General features: G+C 41.3%; 1 protein-coding gene across 2 annotated transcripts in view; it reads left to right on the forward strand.

The window, feature by feature from the left end:
- Window positions 1-6,578: 6,578 nt before the first annotated feature.
- Window positions 6,579-25,563, forward strand: part of LOC110529915 (sorting nexin-3) — a 42,502-nt gene continuing 23,517 nt past the window's right edge. The window contains exon 1 of one of the 2 annotated variants that reach the window (XM_021612573.3): window positions 6,579-7,104. In XM_021612573.3, the coding sequence (XP_021468248.1) occupies window positions 6,943-7,104 (162 nt within the window). In that variant the 5' untranslated portion in view covers window positions 6,579-6,942. The remainder of the gene's footprint in view (window positions 7,105-25,563) is intronic. The other variant, XM_021612574.3, reaches the window with a different exon arrangement.

The following is a 25,563-nucleotide window of genomic DNA, read 5'->3' on the forward strand; positions in this document are numbered from 1 at the left end:
ATCTTAACCGCCATCGATAAGAAACAATATTGTGCAGCCGTATTCATTGACCTGGCCAAGGCTTTCGACTCTGTCAATCACCACATCCTCATCGGCAGACTCTATAGCCTTGGTTTCTCAAATGATTGCTCGTCGCCAAACCCACTGGCTCCAGGTGATCTACAAGACCCTGCTAGGTAAAGTCCCCCCTTACCTCAGCTCGCTGGTCACCATAGCAACACCCACCTGTAGCGAGCGCTCCAACAGGTATATCTCTCTGGTCACCCCCAAAACCAATTTTTCATTTGGCCGCCTCTCCTTACAGTTCTCTGCTGCCAATGACTGGAACGAACTACAAAAATCTCTGAAACTGGAAACACATCTCCCTCACTAGCTTTAAGCACCAGCTGTCAGAGCAGCTCACATATTACTGCATCTGTACATAGCCCATCTATAATTTAGCCCAAACAACTACCCTCTCCCTCTACTGTAATTATTTATTTATTTTGCTCCTTTGCACACCATTATTTCTATCTCTACTTTGCACATTCTTCCACCGCAAATCTCCAATTCCAGTGTTTTACTTGCTATATTGTATTTACTATTTATTTTTTTGTTGCCTTTACCTCCTTTATCTCATTTGCTCACATTGTATATAGACTTGTTTTTCTACTGTATTATTGACTGTACCTGTATGTTTGTTTGTGTAACTCTGTGTTGTTGTATGTGTCGAACTGCTTTGCTTTATGATGGCCAGGTTGCAATTGTCAATGAGAACTTGTTCTCAACTAGCCTACCTGGTGAAATAAAGGTGAAATACAAATAAAATAAAATTATACACCCGTTGTATAAACACACAAATATATATATATTTACTGTATGCACTACCCTCTGTAATGCCTTGCGGTCAGAGACCGAGCAGTTGCCATACCAGACAGTGTTGTAACCAGTGCTCCCGATGGTGCAGCTGAATAACTTTTTGAGGATCTGAGGACCCATGCCATATCTCTTCAGTCTCCTGAGGGAGAATATGTTTTTTCGTGCCCTCTTCACGACTGTCTTGGTGTGTTTGGATCATGATAGTTTGTTGGTGATGTGGACACCAAGGAACTTAAAGCTCTCAACCTGCTCCACCACAGCCCTGTCGATGAGAATGGGGGCGTGGTCGATCCTCCTTTTCCTGTAGTCCACAATCATCTCCTTTGTCTTGATCACTTTGAGGGAGAGGTTGTTATCCTGGCACCACACGGCCAGGACTCTGACCTCCTCCCATTGTTGTCGGTGACACTCTGACCTTAATGACGGTGTTGGAGTCGTACCTGGCCATGCAGTCATGGGTGAACAGGGAGTACAGGAGAGGACTGAGCATGCACCCCTGAGGGGCCCCCATGTTGAGGATCAGCGTGGCAGATATGTTGTTACCTACTTTCACCAGCTGGGGGCGGCCCGTCAGGAAGTCCAGGATCCAGTTGCAGAGGGAAGTGTTTAATCCCAGGGTCCTTGGCTTAGTGATTAGCTTTGAGGGCACTATGGTGTTTAACGCTGAGCTGTAGTCAATGAATAGCATTCTCACGTAGGTGTTCCTTTTGTCCAGGTAGGATTGGGCAGTGTGGAGTGCAATAGAGATGCGTCATCTGTGGATCTGTTGGGGCGGTATGCAAATTGGAGTGGGTCTAGGGTTTCTGGGATAAGGGTGTTGATGTGAGCCATGACCAGCCTTTCAAAGCACTTCAGGGCTACAGACATGAGTGCTACAGGTCGGTAGTAATTTAGGCAGGTTACCTTAGTGTTCTTGGTCAATGCGACTATGGTGGTCTGCTTGAGACATGTTGCTATTACGGACAGGTTGAAAATGTCAGTGAAGACACTTGTCAGCTGGTCAGCACATGCTCAGAGTACACGTCCTGGTAATCCGTCTGGCCCTGCGGCCTTGTGAATGTTGACCTGTTTAAAAGGTCTTACATCGGCTACGGAGTGCTTGGCTACTTTTCAAGGGTGGCTACTGTGAAGAATCTCAAATATATTTTGATTTGTTTAGCACACTTTTGGTTATTACATTATGTGTGTTATTTCATAGTTTTGATGTCTTCACTATTGTTCTACAATGTAGAAAATAGTACAAATAAAGAAACTCTGCAATGAGTAAGTGTGTCCAAACTTTTGACTAGTACTGTATTTACGTAGTCAATTTCAACCCTTACACAAGCACACTTGGATGATTTCATGTCTATCAGTGCTTGTCCAGCCCAATCAGTGGTGCCTATTTAGCAGACACATGTTGTGCGTACAAGATTATTATTATTATTATTTGTATTTTATTTTAGCCCCTTTTGTTCTCCCCAATTTCGTGGTATCCAATTGTTAGTAGTTACTATATTGTCTCATCGCTACAACTCCCGTACGGGCTCGGGAGAGACGATGGTTGAAAGTCATGTGTTCTCCGAAACACAACCCAACCAAGCCGCACTGCTTCTTAACACAGCGCACATCCAACCCGGAAGCTAGCCGCACCAATGTGTCGGAGGAAACACCGTGCACCTGTCAACCTTGGTTAGTGTGCACTGCACCCGGCCCGCCACAGGAGTCGCTGGTGTGCGATGAGACAAGGATATCCTTACCGGCCAAACCCTCCCTAACCCGGACGACGCTAGGCCAATTGTGCGTCGCCCCGCGGACCTCCCGGTCGCGAATGGCTGCGACAGAGCCTGGGCGCAAATCCAGAGTCTCTGGTGGCACAGCTAGCGCTGCAGTGCAGTGCTCTAGTCCACAGCGCCACCCAGGAGGCTCGAACAAGATTATTTTGTTCACAACTGAAGATAATGTCCCTTCAAATATGAAAGATCATGTTTGAGAAGCAGTGATGGCAGTGTCTGACTGTTTAACTTACAAAGACCAACTAAATATTCCAATGTAAAATTTGAATAAATATGGGTTACATTTGAAGCATAGAATAGCATAAATGCTCATGGTAAATAGCACCGGGAGTATATGCTAGTTGTGGTAAAGAACAACTGCATGCATACTCTAATAACCAATTTGCTGGAATTATTGTTGAGAGAGTACTCCATGTCCATGCAAAAATACTACACCAATGTAGCACCTAACCACGGACATGTAGGGCGGAAGTGTTAGCCTACTTCCACTTTTACCTGATCCATGATCTGTTGATAAATTATGAACCTGTAATCTGGATAACAAATTTGGTTACCATCGGTGTGAGGATGCATCAAGTCAGGAAGATCATTCTTCATGCAAACAACGAGCAGATCTCGGCGCGATTCTCCTACCCCTATGAATGGCACTACTATTAACCCACTGCACCACCTCCACAACCCCCCTTTTGCTCCTCCAACTTTGAGAGGATCTCTTCTGCGACCCCGCGTTCGCGCAGGAAATCCGACGTATTGATGATTGACATCTTCAAGAAGCTGGACCGTTAGCTACAAACTGGACTGCTAGATGTCCTGTGTAAATAGTCGTGATGAACCCAGTCATTTTGAATGGAGACTGTTTAGTCTAAAATACACTAGACCTAGAAATATTATGCCATTGCTAAAGTAGGCAAATATTTAGTTGGATACAACTTTGCCATATTTTTCAGGTCGTCTAATTTACTTTAGACGTGACGATGTTGTCATTAGTGAGCAACGTTCATTAAAAATAGTTATAAATGCTAACGTTAGCTAGCTATCTACAATCCACCGGTCTCCCCTCAATCTAGCTAGCTAACATTATACTGCATCTAAAGTCAGTCTGGCGATGTAAAATTGATGACAATGGTTTTTCTACTAATTATTTGCCTCCTTTTAAAATGTAATTTTCCAAGCACTAATGAACAAACTAGATTTACAACTCTCCTGTGTACCGGCTGGCTGGGCTGCCAGTGGTGGTGTAACGACAGTATGACCAGCAGTCGCATGTGATTATGGCTGTGAAAAATGGTCGCCTAATGTACAGAAAATCTCAAATGTTTTTATCTTTATTCAAGAAATGTTATTTTGACTTTATTCTCTAAATATTGCCACTTGAAAAAAAATGTTTTCCAAGTACCACAACCCATGGCTGGTATTTTTTTAAATGTTAATTTGCCCTAATAGTTTTTGGAACCTGAACAGCAATGACACAAGTTAACCCGGACAAGTTCTTGAAGTGCACAGAGAGAAGTGGGGGATTGTTTATCTAGGAGTTACCTTGCACCTTAGGACCGTGAGATGGGGAAATCAGAAGTTTTTGAAGTTGAGTACTGTTAGCGAGAAAGGTGTCACGTTCGCCGTATGAATCGGACCAACGTGCAGCGTGGTATACGTACATTATTATTATTATTATAAGAATGAACACTGACCAAACTAACCAAAAAAAACAACATGTGACGCTATACAGTGCCTTGCGAAAGTATTCGGCCCCCTTGAAATTTGCGACATTTTGCCACATTTCAGGCTTCAAACATAAAGATATAAAACTGTATTTTTTGTGAAGAATCAACAACAAGTGGGACACAATCATGAAGTAGAACGACATTTATTGGATATTTCAAACTTTTTTAACAAATCAAAAACTGAAAAATTGGGCGTGCAAAATTATTCAGCCCCTTTACTTTCAGAGCAGCAAACTCTCTCCAGAAGTTCAGTGAGGATCTCTGAATGATCCAGTGTTGACCTAAATGACTAATGATGATAAATACAATCCACCTGTGTGTAATCAAGTCTCCGTATAAATGCACCTGCACTGTGATAGTCTCAGAGGTCCGTTAAAAGCGCAGAGAGCATCATGAAGAACAAGGAACACACCAGGCAGGTCCGAGATACTGTTGTGAAGAAGTTTAAAGCCGGATTTGGATACAAAAATATTTCCCAAGCTTTAAACATCCCAAGGAGCACTGTGCAAGCGATAATATTGAAATGGAAGGAGTATCAGACCACTGCAAATCTACCAAGACCTGGCCGTCCCTCTAAACTTTCAGCTCATAAAAGGAGAAGACTGATCAGAGATGCAGCCAAGAGGCCCATGATCACTCTGGATGAACTGCAGAGATCTACAGCTGAGGTGGGAGACTCTGTCCATAGGACAACAATCAGTCGTATATTGCACAAATCTGGCCTTTATGGAAGAGTGGCAAGAAGAAAGCCATTTCTTAAAGATATCCATAAAAAGTGTCGTTTAAAGTTTGCCACCAGCCACCTGGGAGACACACCAAACACGTGGAAGAAGGTGCTCTGGTCAGATGAAACCAAAATTGAACTTTTTGGCAACAATGCAAAACGTTATGTTTGGCGTAAAAGCAACACAGCTGAACACACCATCCCCACTGTCAAACATGGTGGTGGCAGCATCATGGTTTGGGCCTGCTTTTCTTCAGCAGGGACAGGGAAGATGGTTAAAATTGATGGGAAGATGGATGGAGCCAAATACAGGACCATTCTGGAAGAAAACCTGATGGAGTCTGCAAAAGACCTGAGACTGGGACGAAGATTTGTCTTCCAACAAGACAATGATCCAAAACATAAAGCAAAATCTACAATGGAATGGTTCAAAAATAAACATATCCAGGTGTTAGAATGGACAAGTCAAAGTCCAGACCTGAATCCAATCGAGAATCTGTGGAAAGAACTGAAAACTGCTGTTCACAAATGCTCTCCATCCAACCTCACTGAGCTCGAGCTGTTTTGCAAGGAGGAATGGGAAAAATTTCAGTCTCTCGATGTGCAAAACTGATAGAGACATACCCCAAGCGACTTACAGCTGTAATCGCAGCAAAAGGTGGCGCTACAAAGTATTAACTTAAGGGGGCTGAATAATTTTGCACTCCCAATTTTTCAGTTTTTGATTTGTTAAAACAGTTTGAAATATCCAATAAATGTCGTTCTACTTCATGATTGTGTCCCACTTGTTGTTGATTCTTCACAAAAAATACAGTTTTATATCTTTATGTTTGAAGCCTGAAATGTAAAAAGTTTGGCCATGTGTTGTGTTTGCAGACAGAAGGAATATGTTATTGAAGAGTCTTTGAATGTAAAATGTTGCAACTGTGGTGGAGATCATATTTCTGAATTCCCAGAGTGCCTTGTTAGGATGAAAGAGGTTGAGGTGTCAAGGATCAGGGTTGTACAGCAAATCTCCTATGTGGAGGCGGTGAAGAGTTTTGAAGGGGTAAGAGGCCACAGTTCTATAGAAGATGTGGTGGTGAATGCACCGCAACCAGTTGCAAAGGTTATACATCAATCAAGTGATCTGGATACACTTATTGTGAAAAAGGTGGGTGTTGTAGTATTTATAGCCACAGTTATTAACAAGTCTCCAAGAAGATGGACATCATTATATCTGCAGCTGAGAAGTTTTTGGGACTCCAATACTTAATGGAAGAAGTGCAAGGACTGCAAGGACTACTGTCGCCTGGAAATGTCCTGCCATCACAGGATCCTTCTGAGCCTGGTAAGGGACCTGATCAAAACAGAAAAGCAGGCTGATTTAGTTTAATTAACATTTCGAAATTTGGATGACATTTTTGTACATGTATTTGTTTTCCTTTTAGGATCCTTATTATCCACCCGTACAGTAGGTGGCGGGAATGCACATATAAATGTTGCGAACGCCATTATACCAAAGAAGAAGAAATAACAAACGTAATTTCCTTTGTAATTAACTACGTTATGGGCGAGTTATTAAGCCAATAAAAAGTTTTTACATGTAAAATGTGTTCCGTAAAGTGTATTTTGGTATACGTATGTCGCGATTTTGTTTAGTTTGTTGGGAATCAAATGCAATACTTTACACAGCGCATTTAACTCTGATTGGTCAATATTTCAGATGTGCACTTATCAGCCAAGAAAATGCAAATACGCTAAGACAGAGGTAGTAAACAAAACACAAGGATGGTGCCAAGCGTCAGCTGCACCTCAGCTGATCGGAAGTGGAGCGCGCAACCACAAACCATTGAGGCTAATTTAGCTAGCGAGTGAGGGAGAAATGGCTGATACCATAGCTGATACAAGGAGGCTATTCTCCAAGCCTCAGAACTTGAATGACGCGTATGGACCACCTAGTAACTTTCTAGAGATAGACATGAGCAACCCGGAGACGGTCGGTGTCGGCAGGACCAGGTTTACCACGTATGAAATCAGACTAAAGGTGAGCATACCATTATCTTGCTCTCAAGGGCAATGAACCTGGTCATCTTTATAAAGGGGATTGAGTTTAGCTCACACTAGGGGATTTGTACCAGTCAGACACTGTCAAATCAGTTACAGTAGCTAACGTTAGTTAGCCAACCAGCTTTTAAACACTGGGTAACTAGCTAACGTTAGCATAATAGTTAGCCAACTACCAGGTGGTTTAATTAAACTAACGCGTAGTTATAGTGACATTTTACCAATGCAGCTGTATATTAAAACAATTCAACCCATTCTGGTGAGGTTGTCAAAGTATGGATACATTGTATCATTGCATGGGCCTCCAGTTATTGTCGATAGCCTAGCCAACTTTCTTGCTAATTGTTAGCTAGCTAGCTAGATGTTATCTTAAGGAATGTGACGCCAATGGCAAGTTAGAAATATGTTGTTGAAGGTGGGGGACTTGTTTGTGTCTTGTTTGCAAGAGCTCCATGTCAAACCGTCAGGGAGCCATGTAGTTAGCTACAGAAGCGAATTTGTATGATCTAGGCTATATTTATATTTAAATATATCTAGGCTAAGCTAGGCTATATTTACTAAAGTAACGAACCGTTAACAAATCTTTGTTGTGCGCCAGCCACACCCCTGTCATCGGGTGTAGATAATGGTATTTGTCACACACAGAAGTAAAGAGCTTGACAAGGGCGTATTTAAACAGTCAATGAGACGTCAATTGCAAGTCTCTACCTAGAAACAGAGCTAGAGCTCAGAGTCCAGCTCCTTCACTCAGTGAAGAAATGTCTCTTCTCTTATGCCCCTACTCAGATATTGAGCAATACAGATTACCCCAGTGTTTTCCCTTCCCCTCTGTTAGTCAGAGTAATACTATTCCAGTGAAGGGTCTCTGTGTAAAGTTCAGTGTGTTGAAATTGTACTGGTCAGCTTCTCTGGAATGAAGACATGATGTTGAGCAGGCTCAGCATCAGCAAGCCCCACGGACCACTCATTCACCCCACGCATTTCCTTCCTGCTCTGCTGAGTAAAGGATGGGGAGGTTAAACAGGACAAAATGTTTGTTGTCACAAAGCTAGACCTCAGGTACTCCAATTCTCTTCCTGCTTCCCACTGGTGGGGAGAGGACAGTTAGATTGGAATCAAATAATGATTTTTGACATTCACCTTTGGTTTGATCCATGTTTTATAAACTGCACTATTAAAGTCGCTCTTCAACAACTGTTGAACCCTCAAATAGGCTGAAGGTGCTCATGAGTGCTTGTAAATAAAACAAAGTTACTCAAAGTATCATCATGACAGTTAAGATGAGGACAGACAATGCATGGGGTATAACACAATTTTAAACAAATATATTTTTGAACATGTCTGGTGCTTGTTCTCATGTTTTTATGAAAACCTAAGCAAACCAACTGGATACGGTTACCAACGCAACAATACTTTTTTTTATAGAATATACTCTGTTTTTCATCCTCTGCTTTTATCCTATATGTTTCACACCACTCTTTCTGCCACCTACACAATGTGCAGAATAGAAAACAAATGTCAAATGACCAGATTTGTTGCATTTGAGGCAGTACATCAAGAGCTATGCATGTCTGATTGTCTGGGCTGTCTCTCTGTTGTTGTTTGCCTCTGTGTCTGTCTGAAGCCTTGACTGACGGCCCCCATGGTTATTAGAGGTGTAGTGGTTTAGCCCCTAGCAGTCCTGTAGTATTTATAGCTTTCCTACCTAAAGAAGCCAGAGCGAGAGAAGCCTGTCTGTAGGCATTAGGTCTGAATATAAGGCTACTGTACTTGATTAGGGTGTAATAATTAGCATATGTGTGTAATCAGCATTAATTGTGTGCTTCGTAGCCCTCCTTGACCCTGCTTTGCATAAGAGGATGGAATAAGAGGAGCATCCCTCACTTCTCAACAAACGTGGTCTCAACTTTTCTTCGCTTCCCTCCTCATTCATTTCTTTTCCCTTTCTTTAGAAACTTTACTCCCGATTCTAAAGGTGTTTCAGCTATAGTGAAAGGCCTGTCTGGTACCTTGGTGAGCCTGGAATGCTTTGCAGAGTTAGTGTTTCAGGTTCCCTCACCACTTAGCTATAATATTATTTGGATGCCTCCCCCCTGTCTCCACTCTCCCAGTACAACCCCCCCCCCCCCCCCCCCCCCCCCAATATGGCCATACTGAGAGAGCCTTCTTAATCCCCTCATTGAGAGGGGAGAAGAATGGATCAGGCCGGTGGGTAGGGGAAGGCCCCCCCTGGGAGGCCGCATAGGCACTCCCTCGCTCTTCATCTACCATATCCCTCCATCTCCAACGTCCCTCGCCCACCCTTCCTAGTGGAGAGAATAGTCACCTTGGCTCACAATGACTCTTTAAAGTCCCGTATGACAGGTGAAATGTGTGCTGTACCTGCACCAGCAGAGTCAGGGGTCTGGCAGGCCACCTCTTCACTGCAATGCCTATAGGCTAGCTTCTATACTTTGAGTTCATGTTTCTTTGGTTCATACTACTCATTCTAGGTCTCTGTCCCAACTTCAGTATCTGTGGTAACTGTTGCACAACTCTTTTAGACAAGTAGTAGGCCTGCTCTAGCCTAAGTAACAATCATTCAATGTCTTTGTTTGGTAGTATACATTTTTTGTCATTATGGTTTTCACTGATGTGCAGTGGTCATTTTATGGTCACTCGCGTGGTGCATTTCATGATGATGGGTGACTTATTATGGTCATGTGACAAAAAGTCACGGTGAGAGCGTGTGTGGTCAGTTAGTGGTCATTTAGACCTATCGTTTAGGCCAGTTTCTCAAGTTAACCTACAATTTGCATGTCCAGACTCGTAAACCTGAGAAATATGGTCTTGCAAAAAACGATGGAATTTCATCTTTGGTCTTTACATTTGTCATTTGTTATATTTGAAGTGTGCCTTCTGCCTATCATATGTAGTTTAAATAATCCCCCTGATAATAGAAGGCTATTGCTTATAGGCCTACATTTTGTGGACAACATGTTGGATAGCCTAATTTTAGTTTGCTTTCCAGTTAGTTCATCCTCAGGATTTAGTTGTTTTATTATTATTATTTTTTTCATGTCTTGAATGCTGAGGGGATGCTACATAATCCTGATGTCTCTCAAATGGTTTTCAGTTGGGTGAAAGGACTTTTCTCTCTCTCTCTCAGCAGAGTAGTGTATTTGATTTTTATCTCAACAAACAGGGGAGGGGGGTGGAAGCTTCGCCACCAACATTAGACCTTGCCTTTGGTAGCCTCCATCTCCCCCTTCAGAGAGCAGCACACACTAGAGAGAATGGACTTTGGGATCTCACTTTATTTATGGACAGACGGGAGCATACAAAAAGGCCTCTTACTACAGCTCTCTCATATCCTCTCCACTCCCATAGCCTCCCCCTCTTTCTTTTTATCTTTCTATCTTTCTATCTTTCTATTTGGGGGGGGGACTTTTTGGCCATTAATAAAATAGGGAGGGGTGTGGGTGTCTTGTCAGGCACAGTCAAGTGTAATCCAAAATCTACAGGATCACATCTGACAACTATTTGAATGGAAATGGGGAACATATTGTATCAAGGCTACCATGGCCGACTTGAAATGACAGTATCAAAAGTGGGAGTTGATACTATGGCAACAAAGCAGCTTTCTGCCAGCTAGGCGAGTCGGGGAGGAGAGAGGGAAGGCTGTCGAGCTGTAGGGGCGAGAGAGAGTAAGTGAGAGTGCACAGAGAAAACGATAGTGAGATCGACGGACCCAACACCATTGTTTCCCCCCTCTCTTTCCCCTTTTGGAATAAGATAAGATGAGATGGTATTGTTCTGCCATTTTTCATACTTTGGATTTTTTAAAGGGACAGCTAGGCAAGAAGGGTATTGGGGGGGGGGTGTGGCACTCTCGAAGTTGACTTAATCCATCCTACTAAAATCTAATGCGTGTAGGCGGCCTTCAACCATTCTCACATGAGGGGGGGGACCTCTCTCTCTGCCCCCCCCCCCAGTTTATAATTACCTATGGTATTGTCACTTAGAAATGTCCTTGTTTTTGAAAGAAAATAAAAAATTGTCCATTAAAATAACATACAATTGATTAGTGATACAGTGTAGACATTAATGTTGTAAATTACTATTGTAGCTGGAAACGGCAGATTTTTCATGGAATATCTACATAGGCATACAGAGGCACATTATCAGCAACCATCACTCCTGTGTTCCAATGGCATGTTGTGTTAGCTAATCCAAGTTTATCATTTTAAAAAGGATAATTGATTAAAAGGCAGCTTCATCAAATAGTACCCGCAAAACACTAGTCTCAACGTCAACCGTGAAGAGGCAAAAAATGAGCTTTTCCTTAAAAATCAAGGACATTTTTAATGGGGCCAAAAAAAATGTCTATATAATATCTTTTTTTACTATAAATGCATAATGTTGGTTTAATGCTGTAACACAAAATAAAACTATTAATAAAAGCCCATTACTGCTAATTACTTAGTAACCTTAATTTAACCACACTAGGGCAATTCCACATTAATAGAGTGAAATATGTAAAATTTTCTGTAGAAATTGTCAAAAGTAGTCCTTGTGCATACTGTATGATTGATATGATATGACTGTTGTATGGTTTGTTTAACTTTGCAATAATTGCTTTTTGTTTGACATCCATTTAAAGGGAAACATCTGAGTGTGTGTGTGTGTGGAATTCTTTTAATTTAATGACTTTCTTTTTTCATTCAAAGTAAAGTTTGTTTCCCATTAGTAAAATTCTTGTGAAGGTTGTCACTTCACCTTTTGGAGGGAACAATGTTTAAAGGGGAACTGCACCCGCTGATTTGGCCTTACGTTTTGGCTTGCTCCTCAAGAAATGCTGGCTGCCACGACAGAAGTCAAACATGAGATTGCTTGGGGTCACTTTAATAATGTTTACGTACTGTTTTACCCACTTTATATGTATATACAAATCCTCAAAAAGTTCTACAGCTGCACTGTCGAGAGCATCCTGACCGGTTGCATCACCTCCTGGAATGGCAACTGCTCGGCATCTGACCGTAAAGTGCTACAGAGGGTAGTGCGTACGGCACAGTACATCACTGGGGCCAAGCTTCTTGCCATCCAGGTCCTAGATAGTAGGCGGTAGAGGTTGACTGATTAATCGGAATTGCCAATTTTAATTAGGGCCGATTTCAAGTTTTCATAACAATCGAAAATCTGTATTTTTGGATGCCGATTTTGCTGATTTTGTCAATTTTATAATTTTTTTTAACACCTTTATTTAACTAGGCAAGTCAGTTAAGAACACAATCTTATTTTCAATGACGGCCTAGGAATGGTGGGTTAACTGCCTTGTTCAGGGGCAGAACGACACATTTTTACCTTGTCAGCTCAGGGATTCAATCATACAATCTTACGGTTAACTAGTCCAATGCTCTAACCACCTGCCTCACGAGGAGCCTGCCTGTTACGCGAATGCAGTAAGAAGCCAAGGTAAGTTGCTAGTTAGCATTAAACTTATCTTATAAAAAACAATCAATCTATCATAATCACTAGTTATAACTACACATGGTTGATGACATTACTAGTTTATCTTCCGTGTCCTGCGTTGCATATAATCGATGCGGTGCGCATTTGCGAAAAAGGACTGTCGTTGCTCCAACGTGTACCTAACTATAAACATCAATGCCTTTCTTAAAATCAGTACACAGAAGTATATATTTTTAAACCTGCATATTTAGCTAAAAGAAATCCAGATTAGCAGGCAATATTAACCAGGTGAAATTGTCACTTCTCTTGCATTCATTGCACGCAGAATCAGGGTATATGCAACAGTTCGGGCCGCCTGGCTCGTTGCGAACTAATTTGCCAGAACTTTACGTAATTATGACATAACATTGAAGGTTGTGCGACGTAACAGGAATATTTAGACTTAGGGATGCCACCCGTTAGATAAAATATGGAACGGTTCCGTATTTCACTGAGAGATTAAACATTTTGTTTTCGAGATGATAGTTTCCGGATTTGACCATATTAATGACCTATTGCTCGTATTTCTGTGTGCTATTATGTAATAATTAAGTCTATGATTTGATAGAGCAGTCTGACTGAGCAATGGTAGGCACCAGCAGGCTCGTAAGCATTCATTAACCAGTTGCGACGAGCAAACCCGGATCTGGGATCCTATTTATAGCCTCAAGCTCATTACCATAACGCAACGTTAACTATTCATGAAAATTGCAAATGAAATGAAATAAATATGCTAGCTCTGAAGCTTAGCCTTTTGTTAACAACACTGTCATCTCAGATTTTCAAAATATGCTTTTCAACCATAGCAAAACAAGCATTTGTGTAACAGTATTGATAGCTAGCGTAGCATTTAGCGTAGCATTGAGCGGGCAACATTTTCACAAAAACAAGAAAAGCATTCAAGTAAAATCATTTACCTTTGAAGAACTTCAGATGTTTTCAATGAGGAGACTCTGTTAGATAGCAAATGTTCAGTTTTTCCAAAAATATTCTTTGTGTATTAGAAATCGCTCCGTTTTGTACATCACGTTTGGCTACCAAAAAAACCCGAAAATTCAGTCATCAAAACGCCAAACTTTTTTCCAAATTAACTCCATAATATCGACTGAAACATGGCAAACGTGGTTTAGAATCAATCCTCAAGGTGTTTTTCACATATCTCTTCGATGATATAACGTTCGTGGAAGTCTGGTTTCTCCTCTCTATCAAATGGAAAAATAGTTGCGCAAACGCCAGGTGCACCAATTTCGACGCAGGACACCAGGCGTACCAGACACCTGGTAAATGTAGTCTCTTATGGTCAATCTTCCAATGATATGCCTACAAATACGTCACAATGCTGCCGACACCTTGGGGAAACGGCAGAAAGTGTAAGCTCATTCCTGTCGCATTCACAGCCATATAAGGAGACAATGGAAAACAGCGCCTCAGAAATTTTGCTCATTTCCTGTTTGAAGTTTCATCTTGGTTTCGCCTGTAGCATCAGTTCTGGGGCACTCACAGACAATATCTTTGTAGATTTGGAAACGTCAGTGTTTTCTTTCCAAAGCTGTCATTTATATGCATAGTCAAGCATCTTTTCGTGACAAAATATTGCGCTTAAAACGGGAACATTTTTCATCCAAAAATGAAATACTGCCCCCAGAGGTTCAAGAGGTTAAAAAATCACTTTCGTGCACTTTGCCAGCAGCTCTTCGCTGTGCTTCAAGCATTGCGCTGTTTATGACTTCAAGCCTACTCCTGAGATTAGGCTGGTGTAACCGATGTGAAATGGCTAGCTAGTTAGCGGGGTGCGCGCTAATAGCGTTTCAAACGTCACTCGCTCTGAGACTTGGAGTAGTTGCTCCCCTTGCTCTGCATGGGTAACGCTGCTTCGAGGGTGGCTGTTGTCGATGTGTTCCTGGTTCGAGCCCAGGTAGGAGCGAGGAGAGGGACGGAAGCTATACTGTTACACTGGCAATACTAAAGTGCCTATAAGAACATCCAATAGTCAAAGGTATATGAAATACAAATCGTATAGAGAGAAATAGTCCTATAATTCCTATAATAACTACAACCTAAAACTTCTTACCTGGGAATATTGAAGACTCATGTTAAAAGGAACCACCAGCTTTCATATGTTCTCATGTTCTGAGCAAGGAACTTAAACATTAGCTTTCTTACATGGCACATATTGCTCTTTTATTTTCTTCTCCAACACTTTGTTTTTGCATTATTTAAACCAAAGTGAACATGTTTCATTATTTATTTGAGGCTAAATTGATTTTATTGATGTATTGTATTATATATATTAAGTTAAAATAAGTGTTCATTCAGTATTGTTGTAATGGTCATTATTACAAATAAAATAAAAAAATTGGCTGATTAATCGGTATCGGCACACACTTGTCCCACAGTTGACAGTGCATGTCAGAGCAAAAACCAACCATGAGGTCGAAGGAATTGTCCATAGAGCTCCGAGACAGGAGTGTGTCCAGGCACAGATCCATCATTCTTAAATAGAAGTTTGGAACCACCAAGACTCTTCCTAGAGCTGTCCGTCCGGCCAAACTGAGCAATCGGTGGGAGAAGGGCCTTGGTCAGGGAGGTGACTAAGAACACGGTCACTCTGACAGAGCTCCAGAGTTCCTTTATGGAGATGGGAGAATGGACCACATTTCTGCAGCACCCCACAAATCAGGCATTATTGGTAGAGTGTCCAGACTGAAGCCCCCTCCTCAGTAAAAGGCACATGACAGCCCACTTGGAGGTTTCCAAAAGGTACCTAAAGACTTTCAGACCATGAGAAACAAGATTCTCTGGTCTGTTGAAACCAAGATTGCACTCTTTGGCCCGAATGCAGGGACTGGGAGACTAGCCAGGATCGAGGCAAAGATGAACGGAGCAAAGTACATAGATCCTTCATTAAAACCTGCTCCAGAATGCTCAGGACCTCGGACTGCGGTGAAGATTCACCTTCCAACAGGATAATGTCCCGAAGCCACTCTTGCGTTGTGTCCTTGGGGTCAAGTCTCTGAATGTCCTTGAGTGGCCTAGCCAGAGCCCGGACTTGAACCTGATCGAACATCTTCAGAGAGACCTGAAAATAGATGTGCAGCAATGCTCCCCATCCAACCTGACAGAGCTTGAGAGAAGAATAGGAGAAACTCCCCAAATAAAGGTGTGCCAATCTTGTGGTGTCATAACCAAGAAGACTCAAGGCTGTAATTGCTGTCAAAGATGCTTCATAAAAGTACTGAGTAAAGGGTCTGAATACTTATGCAATACTTCAGTTTTTATAATTTAGCAAAAATGTGTAAAAACCAGTTTTTCCTTTGTCATTATGGGGTAGTATTGTTTGTAGATTGAGGTAAAAAACAACATTATTTAAATCCAATAAAACATTTCAATCCAAGTGTGTGAAAAAGTCCAGGGGTCTGAATACTTTTTGAAGGCACTGTATATTATATACATTATATATTTATATTCTGGCATTACTGCACTGTTGGAGCTAGAAACACAAGCATTTCACAGCACTTGCAATAACATCTGTGTACGTGACCAATACACTTTGATTTGGGTGTGGTTTGATGTAGTGTGTGGTTTGATGTAGGGTGTGGTTTGATGTAGGGTATCTTGGTTGTGTCCTTGCCACCACCAAGATACACCCATCTGTCAGAACCTTGCCTGCTGTTTCCCCCCACTCAATCACAACGAACAAACCTCGTGCAGATTGAATTCAATAACAACAGGCAGATAGATGTATGGTTTGATGCTGGAGGAAGCTTTGAATGGGTCAATAGCCTACAGACTTATATGAGAAATTGCTGACTTTATTTAGATATTCTAAACTAAATGTTTTGATAACTTTCAAATGTAGTTACTGATCCATGTAGAAGAAACAACACTTTACATAATACAATAGAAGCAGTGTCCTGCTAATATAACAATGTGCCCCGTCATTCCCAGCCGATACAGATACTGTGACTATCGGCATTTTGTCTGGTGGTAATAGGGCTACCTTGGCAAATATGTCAGTGGTCATATCTTCCTGTGTGGTATCCCATATACAACCAGAGTTCCCTAATCCTGGTGCAGAATACACCTCCCCATATTGACTGATACCATTCAATTCAATAATTAAAAAAGACAATATAAGTAAAAGTTGTCTAGTAAAAATGTTATGCTGTGTGCCAGGTTTTTCTCCATTTAGAGATATCAGTACCAACCCATCTGTCAGTCTGGAGTGGACATCACATCATCTTGCAAGTCTCCATGTGCTGGCTGATACATGTTTCTGTGAACACACACACAGTCATTGTTCTATTCTCAACGGCAGTTACAATGGTCATATCTGACACACAAACGGGTACTATATTTAAGTTTGATACAACCTACCAAATTATGGTCTCCCCATCAAATGACAGAGGCTGGCATCTGGAAAAAGCTTCTACAGTCCTCTCCAGCTGTAGAAACAGGCTGAGTTGAGGCAGAGTTCATCAGTGACTGATGGAATGAAAAGGGTGTTGCAAATACTGGACATTTCTTCTATACTATATTATTAGTAATCACATTCAGTCCCACATTGTGGATGTGTTGAGTGCCAGGTCTCTCTTCATTCAGAGACAGTATCAAGCCTGTCTGTTGGTCAGGACTTCATCACATCAACTTGCAAGTCCCCAAGTGCTGGCTCCATAGATGCATCCACAGTCACTGTTCTATTACCAATGCCAGTTAGGATATGTGATATCTGACAAATAAACATGTATTATGATGAAGTTTGAACCGGTCATACTAAACCTACCTAATTCTGGTCTCCCCATCAATGACTGTTGGTGAGCAGGCAAGAGGTGGGTGGAGGTAAGGTCTTTGATTAGCATGGTGGAACCAACCTGATCGCTGCATTCACCTTTCTGTTTAACTTCAGGCATCTAGTTTTGAGGGAGCATGCAATTGGCATGCTGACTGCAGGAATGTCCTCTAGAGCTGTTGCCAGAGAATTGAATGTTAATTTCTCTACCATAATGTCGTTTTAGAGAATTTGGAAGTATGTCCAACCGGCCTCACAACCGCAGACCACGTATAACCATGCCAACCCAGGACCTCCACATCCGGCTTCTTTACCTGCGGGATCGTCCGATGCCAGCCACTCGGACAGCTGATGAAACTGGGTTTGCACAACCAAAGAATTTCTGCTCAAACTTTCAAAAACTGTTTCAGTGAAGATTATCTGCGTGCTCGTTGTCCTCACCAGGGTCTTGACCTGACTGAAGCTGATAATGTCCCAGTTCTTCAATGGCCTGCATACTCACCTGACATGTCATCCGTTGAGCACGTTTGGGATGCTCTGGATTGACGTGTATGACCGCATGCTCCAGTTCCCGCCAGTATCTAGCAACTTCGCACAGCCATTAAAGAGAAGTAGGACAACAGGCCACAATCAATAGCCTGATCAACTCAATCCAGAGGAGATGTCGCATGAGGCAAATGGTGGTCCCACCAGATACTGACTGGTTTTGGTCTGGATTTTATTGATAATATTACTGTTTTGGTTAGCGATTGTATCACCGTCATGGCATTGCTCCCCGCCTGCCCTGGTCTGTCTCCTCCAGTCTGGTACAGGTGCCCCCGGGGAGGGGGAGGGATCATAAACCGCATACTTTTTACTGACCTGCTGTTGGACTAGTTGATTAGGGATTCTTGCTATTATTATTTAGGAACGCTTTCATATGAAGTCTACCCTTGGCTTTTACAATGTTGCCGATACTTTTTATAGCCCTTTGCTCTGTGAATGGGGAAATATGACTTTCTCCCTCATGCCTTGGGAGAAATCACACGCTTGCTCTATAAATGCACGCGTGAACTTTGCACATTTCTCCCAAACAACAATGGGGAAATCGGACTCTTCCGCTTACATGTCAGGACTGTTCTCTTGGTACTTAACCATGTCTCTGGACTTTACACATCTCCTGAAATATGTGGTGTTAAAGACCGGAGACTGGATTGTCATTCAAGTGCTGTCTGTAAATCCAAATGTTGTAACCCCCGATCTAGACGTGCCATTATCTTGCTGCTTTTACTGTCTGGAAATGTGCAATCTAACCCAGGTCCTGCCAATACTACTGTATTTATGCTTTCTGAAACCTGGTTCAGAAAATCTATTAGACAAAAAATATTGGCGTAAATGGTTAGTGTTTTTCGTGCAGATCGTAAATCTAAGGGTGGTGATGTTGCTGTACTGTGTACGTAAAATACAAGTTCTCGTGGCTGTTCTGATTTCTGTTAATTAACCTAAGCAATTTGAATCTGTCTTTGAACCTAAACCTCAGCTCATCTTGAAATATTGTTGTATCTTGGTGTTATAGACCTCCCATCTGCTACTGCTGGCTCTCTGGATTGTGTTTTCGAATTATCACAGCATTTCAACTCTGAGTTTGTGTTGATGTGTGATCTGAATCAAGTCTGGTTATCATTAGCTCTGATGAACTAAAAAAAAATATGCTATAACTAATCTCACTCAGATTGTCAACAGTGTAACTAGGTTGAATATAATGTATCCTCTGAAATCCTCTTTGATTGATCTTAACCAATACTCATCGTTTTTTTTAGTTGTTTCAAATTACTTAAGTGATCAGTGTGCTCTTGCCTATGTGAGAGATGGTCAAATTCCTAAGTGATCTCCACGTGTCATTACGAAAAGAAACTGGAAGCAGTTTGATATTCAAGGTTTTTTACATGATGTACAGTTGAAGTTGGAAGTTTACATACCAACTACATTTAAACTCAGTTTTTCACAATTCCTGACATTTTATCCTAGTAAAAATCCCTGTCTTAGGTCAGTTAGGATCACCACTTTATTTTAAGAATGTGAAATGTCAGAATAATAGTAGAGAATGATAGCATGCAATAGGCATGTCCCTTTCAAAAAAATACAGGATTAAATGTAGAGAACCCTTGGTTTACTGATGAACTTGCTAAAATCATAAGGGATCTAAATGCTATGTGGGTTATAGCAAGAGGCTCTGGTTCGGTGGGCGATAGGATGGCTTTTAAAAGTCTGGGTGTGGCTATGACCCGAAAACTGAAAGCAGACTACTACCTTAAATCTACTTCAGATAATTTAAATAATCCTTCTACATTTTTGCAACTAGTGAAAGGCTTGGAGAGCAAAAAAGATATACAGCTTCCCAAACAATTGTTGATTAACCCACAGCTTATAACTGAGAGAACCTATATTATGAAACCCTTAAATCATTTTATAGATAGTTTATTTGAAAATGTCTAAATGAGCCCTTTGTGAATTTACTAGATGCCCTTATGCACTCCTTCGCCATGTTCTCTTTCTCATCCTTCTCGGTTTCAGAAGTGCGTAAAGCCCTGAAGGAAATTGATAGAAAGAAATACCCTGGCCCTGAAGATCTAGACCCCTGCCCCTTACACCTAGCTGCAGACATCATTGCTCCCCCTTAACATGTCTTTTTAAACTCACGCTTGATGAAAATCTGCTATTTTGCTGCCTCTCCTGAAAGGTGGTAATCTTTCGCTACCTGTCAACTATCAACCCACATCAAAATTGTCTGTACTGTCTAAGGTACTTTAGTCTTTAGTTAGTAGGCAGCTGAAGGCCTACATCCAAGAAAACAACATCTTAAATGGAATGCAGTCAAGTTTGGTTTGGCCACAGCACTGTTTCAGAAAAATTGAAGGTTATAATTGACATACACTGTGTTCTTGACAAGAAGTTACATTGTGTGTCTGTCTGTATTGTTTTGTCAGCTGCATTTGACACGGTGGACCATACTGTGTTGGTGCAAAGATTAAAATGTTGTGAAATTACTGGTCATCCTCTACATTGGTTTATGAATTACCTATCAACTCGTACACAATGTGTAATGGCGGATAGTTGTAAATCTGATAGAGAGTAGAGTACTCCATAGAGTTGTGCTCAGGTGTTCCGCAATTGCTATTTTGGGCCCAATGTTGTTTGTTTTGTAGATCAACAACATTGGGAATCGTATTGAAACAGCGGTTGTTTATTTTTATGCAGATGATACCGCTCTTTATTCACGTGGTAGCAGTTTCTTTAGCTTTTCAAATGCCCAAAGAGCATTTAACTCCATACAACATAATCTGCATGATTTGAAGCGGGTTCTGAATTTGGGTGAAACAAAATGCATAGTATTTTCAAATGCCAGGAATGTTACTAATCATGTAATTGCTACATTGGTGTTTTTTCACTTACACAGCTAGCTAATTTAGCATACTCAAACACCCAGTTCAAACTGATGAATGCTATTTATGTTGGCTAGCTGGCTAAGGCACTGGAACTCTTCCAAGTCAAGGTAAGCTTTCGGTTTTATTAATGCATTATCACCGGGGCCTGCCGGTGTAACTGCTAAACTACTTTCTGTACACTACCTCGTTATTGTAGCGGGTTTACTAACATTTGTTAGTTCTCATAGCTATGTTCACTATGACTTTAGCTAATATGGTGACATTGACAATGATGTAGGCTGTATGTAGTGGTTAGCGGTTATGGTATAAAGGTTTGGCCGGGAATTTTTTTTAATTTAAAAATGTTTTTTTTTTTTTTTTTTGCCTGATCAGACAGCTGTTGTGTTGTGCACTGATGGTGAGGAGCGTGCTTAGATGCGAGAAGGAATTATACAACAAGCAAAGTGATTATGCTGTTTGTATAGTGTATTCCGACCCCCTTGAATTTTTCTAAATTAAAAAAAATAAAACATTCTCAGTGACCATCAGGTTCTTGGTCACCTCCTTGACCAAGGCCCTTCTCTCCCGATTTTCTCAGTTTGGCCAGGCGGCCAGCACCAGGAAGATTCTTGGTGGTTCCAAACTTCTTCCATTTAAGAATGATGGAGGCCGCTGTGTTCTTGGGGACCTGCAATTCTGCATATATTTTTTGGTACCCTTCCCCAGATCTGTGCCTCGACACAATTCTGTCTCGGAGCACTACGGGCAATTCCTTGGCTTAGTTTTTGCTCTGACATGCACTGTCAACTGTGGGACCTTTTATATAGACAGGTGTTGCCTTTCCAAATCAAGTCCAGTCAATTGAATTTAACACAGGTGGACTCCAAGTTGTAGAAAGGATGATCAAGGGAAACAGGATACACCTGAGCTCAATTTTGTGTCTCATAGCAAAGGTACTGAATACTTATGTAATTAAGGTTTTTCTGTGTTTTTTTAAAATAAATTTGCAAAAATGCACTGTCATTGAGGTATTGTGTGTGTATATTGATGAGGGGAAAATTATTTAAGCAATTTTAGAATAAGGTTGTAACGTAACAAAATGTGGAAAAGGTCAAGGGGTCTGAATACTTTCCGAATGTGCTGTACATTGAGCTGGTTAAATGGAATATGAGTGACAGTAATTGAATATGCTGTAATAAAGTAAGGCCCATTAAAAAATATATACATTAGTCCTCCCTAATCTTAAACGGTACCGACTATGAAAATGATATATTCTGAGTTAGGGGAGGATGGACAAAAGTTCACAGCTTTTTTTTTCGTTGTTGAAATGTCCAGGTTTTTTTTTGTTGCTTTCATTCTTGAATAGCTTATATAATTTAAATGAAAATAATTAAAAATATCTATCAATTAATTCTAAATTGTTATCTAAAACATACTCCAGTCTCTAAAATCAAACCTATTTGGGTCAGTATCAATGCGTGATATCACACCTGTAAGACAGCCTGGACATGCAACTCTCCATGCAAACAATGGGAGAAGATGTCACTACTGGCCTATGAGGATAACTCTGTGTAAGATTATATTTTACCTTAACATGGAAACAGGCTGAACCATCATTTTTTATCATTTTTGCGAGAGTGAACGCCACCATTATTTTGCTTGAGAGGTGAGTGTACTAGGGACGGTGCATTACAGAGATGAGCTGCTATTCGTGCTGAGCGATTACCCACAACTTTTTCCCCCGCGATTTTATTAAACAACTAATTGAGTGATGTCGGTTCAATTACTTGTAATTCCATTAATTAGGCAAGACAAACTTATTTTTAAGATTTCCGTTATATCAATATAATCAATAATTCAAAGTATGTTTTTGGGCTTGTTCTGTAGTCATGGCACACTTTGTGTAGCTATTGAAGATTGAAAGCTGGAAGATACACATGATTGATTTTTATTACATATTTCTATTTGTCTCTATCCTCCACTGATTCAGAATATACCATCTTCATTAGAGGTTATTCCAACATGGCCGTAATCGTATCCGTAAATTGACAATTTTTTATTTCACCTTTATTTAACCAGGTAGGCTAGTTGAGAACAAGTTCTCATTTACAACTGCGACCTGGCCAAGATAAAACATAGCAGTGTGAACAGACAACAGAGTTACACATGGAGTAAACAATAATCAAGTCAATAACTTAGTAGAAAAAAAAAGGAAAAAAATTGTCTATATACATTGTGTGCAAAAGGCATGAGGAGGTAGGCGAATAATTACAATTTTATAGATTAACACTGGAGTGATAAATGATCAGATGGTCATGTGCAGGGAGAGATACTGGTGTGCAAAAGAGCAGAAAAGTAAATAAATAAAAAACAGTATGGGGATGAGGTAGGTAAATTGGGTGGGCAATTTACCGATGGAGATTTTTGCAATTCGTTCCAGTCACAGTCAGTAGAGAACTGGAAGGAAAGGCGGCCAAATGAGGTGTTGGCTTTAGGGATGATCAGTGAGATACACCTGCTGGAGCGCATGCTACGGGTGGGTGTTGCCATCGTGACCAGTGAACTGAGATAAGGCAGAGCTTTACCTGGCATGGACTTGTAGATGACCTGGAGCCAGTGGGTCTGGCGACGAATATGTAGCGAGGGCCAGCCGACTAGAGCATACAGGTCGCAGTGGTGGGTGGTATAAGGTGCTTTAGTAACAAAACGGATAGCACTGTGATAAACTGCAACCAGTTTGCTGAGTAGAGTATTGGAAGCTAATTTGTAGATGACATCGAAGTCGAGGATCGGTAGGATAGTCAGTTTTACTAGGGTAAGTTTGGCGGCGTGAGTGAAGGAGGCTTTGTTGCGGAATAGAAAGCCGACTCTAGATTTGATTTTAGATTGGAGATGTTTGATATGAGTCTGAAAGGAGAGTTTACAGACTAGCCAGACACCTAGGTACTTATAGATGTCCACATATTCTAGGTCGGAACCATCCAGGGTGGTGATGCTAGTCGGGCGTGCGGGTGCAAGCAGCGAATGGTTGAAAAGCATGCATTTGGTTTTAATAGCGTTTAAGAGCAGTTGGGGGCCACGGAAGGAGTGTTGTATGGCATTGAAGCTCGTTTGGAGGTTAGATAGCACAGTGTCTGAGGAAGGTCCAGATGTATACAGAATGGTGTCGTCTGCGTAGAGGTGGATCAGGGAATCGCCCGCAGCAAGAGCAACATCATTGATATATACAGAGAAAAGAGTCGGCCTGAGAATTGAACCCTGTGACACCCCCATAGAGACTGCCAGAGGACCGGACAACATGCCCTCCGATTTGACACACTAAACTCTGTCTGCAAAGTAGTTGGTGAACCAGGCAAGGCAGTCATTAGAAAAACCGAGGCTACTGAGTCTGCCGATAAGAATATGGTGATTGACAGAGTCGAAAGCCTTGGCCAGGTCGATGAAGACAGCTGCACAGTACTGTCTTTTATCGTGATACTCATGAATCTGAAAAAAAAAAAAACATAAGTGTATTAATAGATGTTGGCAAAATACCTTACCTGCACATTCTTGCTGCAAATTAGCAGTGTGTGTCCTCAACTTGCAGCAGGCAGCCAAGCTTTCTGTCACTCGGTCACATTGCACATCAGCATTTCATCTTTTTTCCCTAATCTTGCCCCGCTTGTTAGATATTATGCACATTGATAGCTTGATAGCAAACATCCTCACCATGTGATTTGTCATAGTAGCAGGCAGCTGCCCGAAAACATGTGAGGAAAAGTGATTGTTTGAAATTATGAAGTGAGTGGACAGAGAAATATAGCTTCACACAATCCAATCCGAGCAGCAGGGTCAACACACAACCCACCTTTCTATTTACAGACAGGCTAACTAGCCAGTTAAGTTATTTAGACCACATAGAACTTTGTGGCACCCAAAAAGTACTTTATTTTTGATCACAGACAATTACAAAAAATACTTGGATCATAATCGTAGCCAGAAAATGTCCCATATTTGTTACACTATTAGTTTTATCAGACTACTCGGCACACCCCTAATCTTCATGGTCATGACATGCTTGGGTCATTGACAAGAGAGAACCGAGTATAAAAATACATTTACCTCTGTTACTGAAGGTATAGCTCCAGATTGGATTAGATTCAGGCCGGTGACGTCGTTACCATTTGTTGCTCCTAGTTCACTGTATTAGTCAAACTCAAACATTTGTTATTTATTTAACCAGGTAGGCCAGTTGAGAACAAGTTCTCACTTACAACTGCGACCTGGCCAAGATAAAGCAAAGCAGTACGACACAAACAACACAGTTACACATGGGATAAACAGTCAATAACACAATAGAAAAATCTATATACAGTGTGTGCAAATATAGTAAGATTAGGGAGGTAAGGAAATAAATAGGCCATAGTGGCAAAATAATTACAATTTAGCAATAAACACTGCCGTGATAGACGTGCAGAAGATTAATGTGCAAGTAGAGATACTGGGGTGCAAAGGAGCAAAGAAAATAATAACAATATGGGGATGAGGTAGTTGAGTAGGATATTTATAGATGGGCTGTGTACAAGTGCAATGATCTGTGAGCTGCTCTGACAGTTGATGCTTAAAGTTTAGTGAGGGAGATATGAGTCTCCCAGTTTCAGTGATTTTTGCAATTCGTTCCAGTCATTGGCAGCAGAGGACTGGAAGGAAAGGTGGCCAAAGCAGGAGTTGGCTTTGGGGATGACCAGTGTGATATACCTGCTGGAGCGTGCAACAG

This window comes from Oncorhynchus mykiss, chromosome 8, assembly GCF_057628025.1.
Source record: "Oncorhynchus mykiss isolate SJ-2025 chromosome 8, ASM5762802v1, whole genome shotgun sequence".
Classification (NCBI taxonomy): Eukaryota; Metazoa; Chordata; class Actinopteri; order Salmoniformes; family Salmonidae; genus Oncorhynchus; species Oncorhynchus mykiss.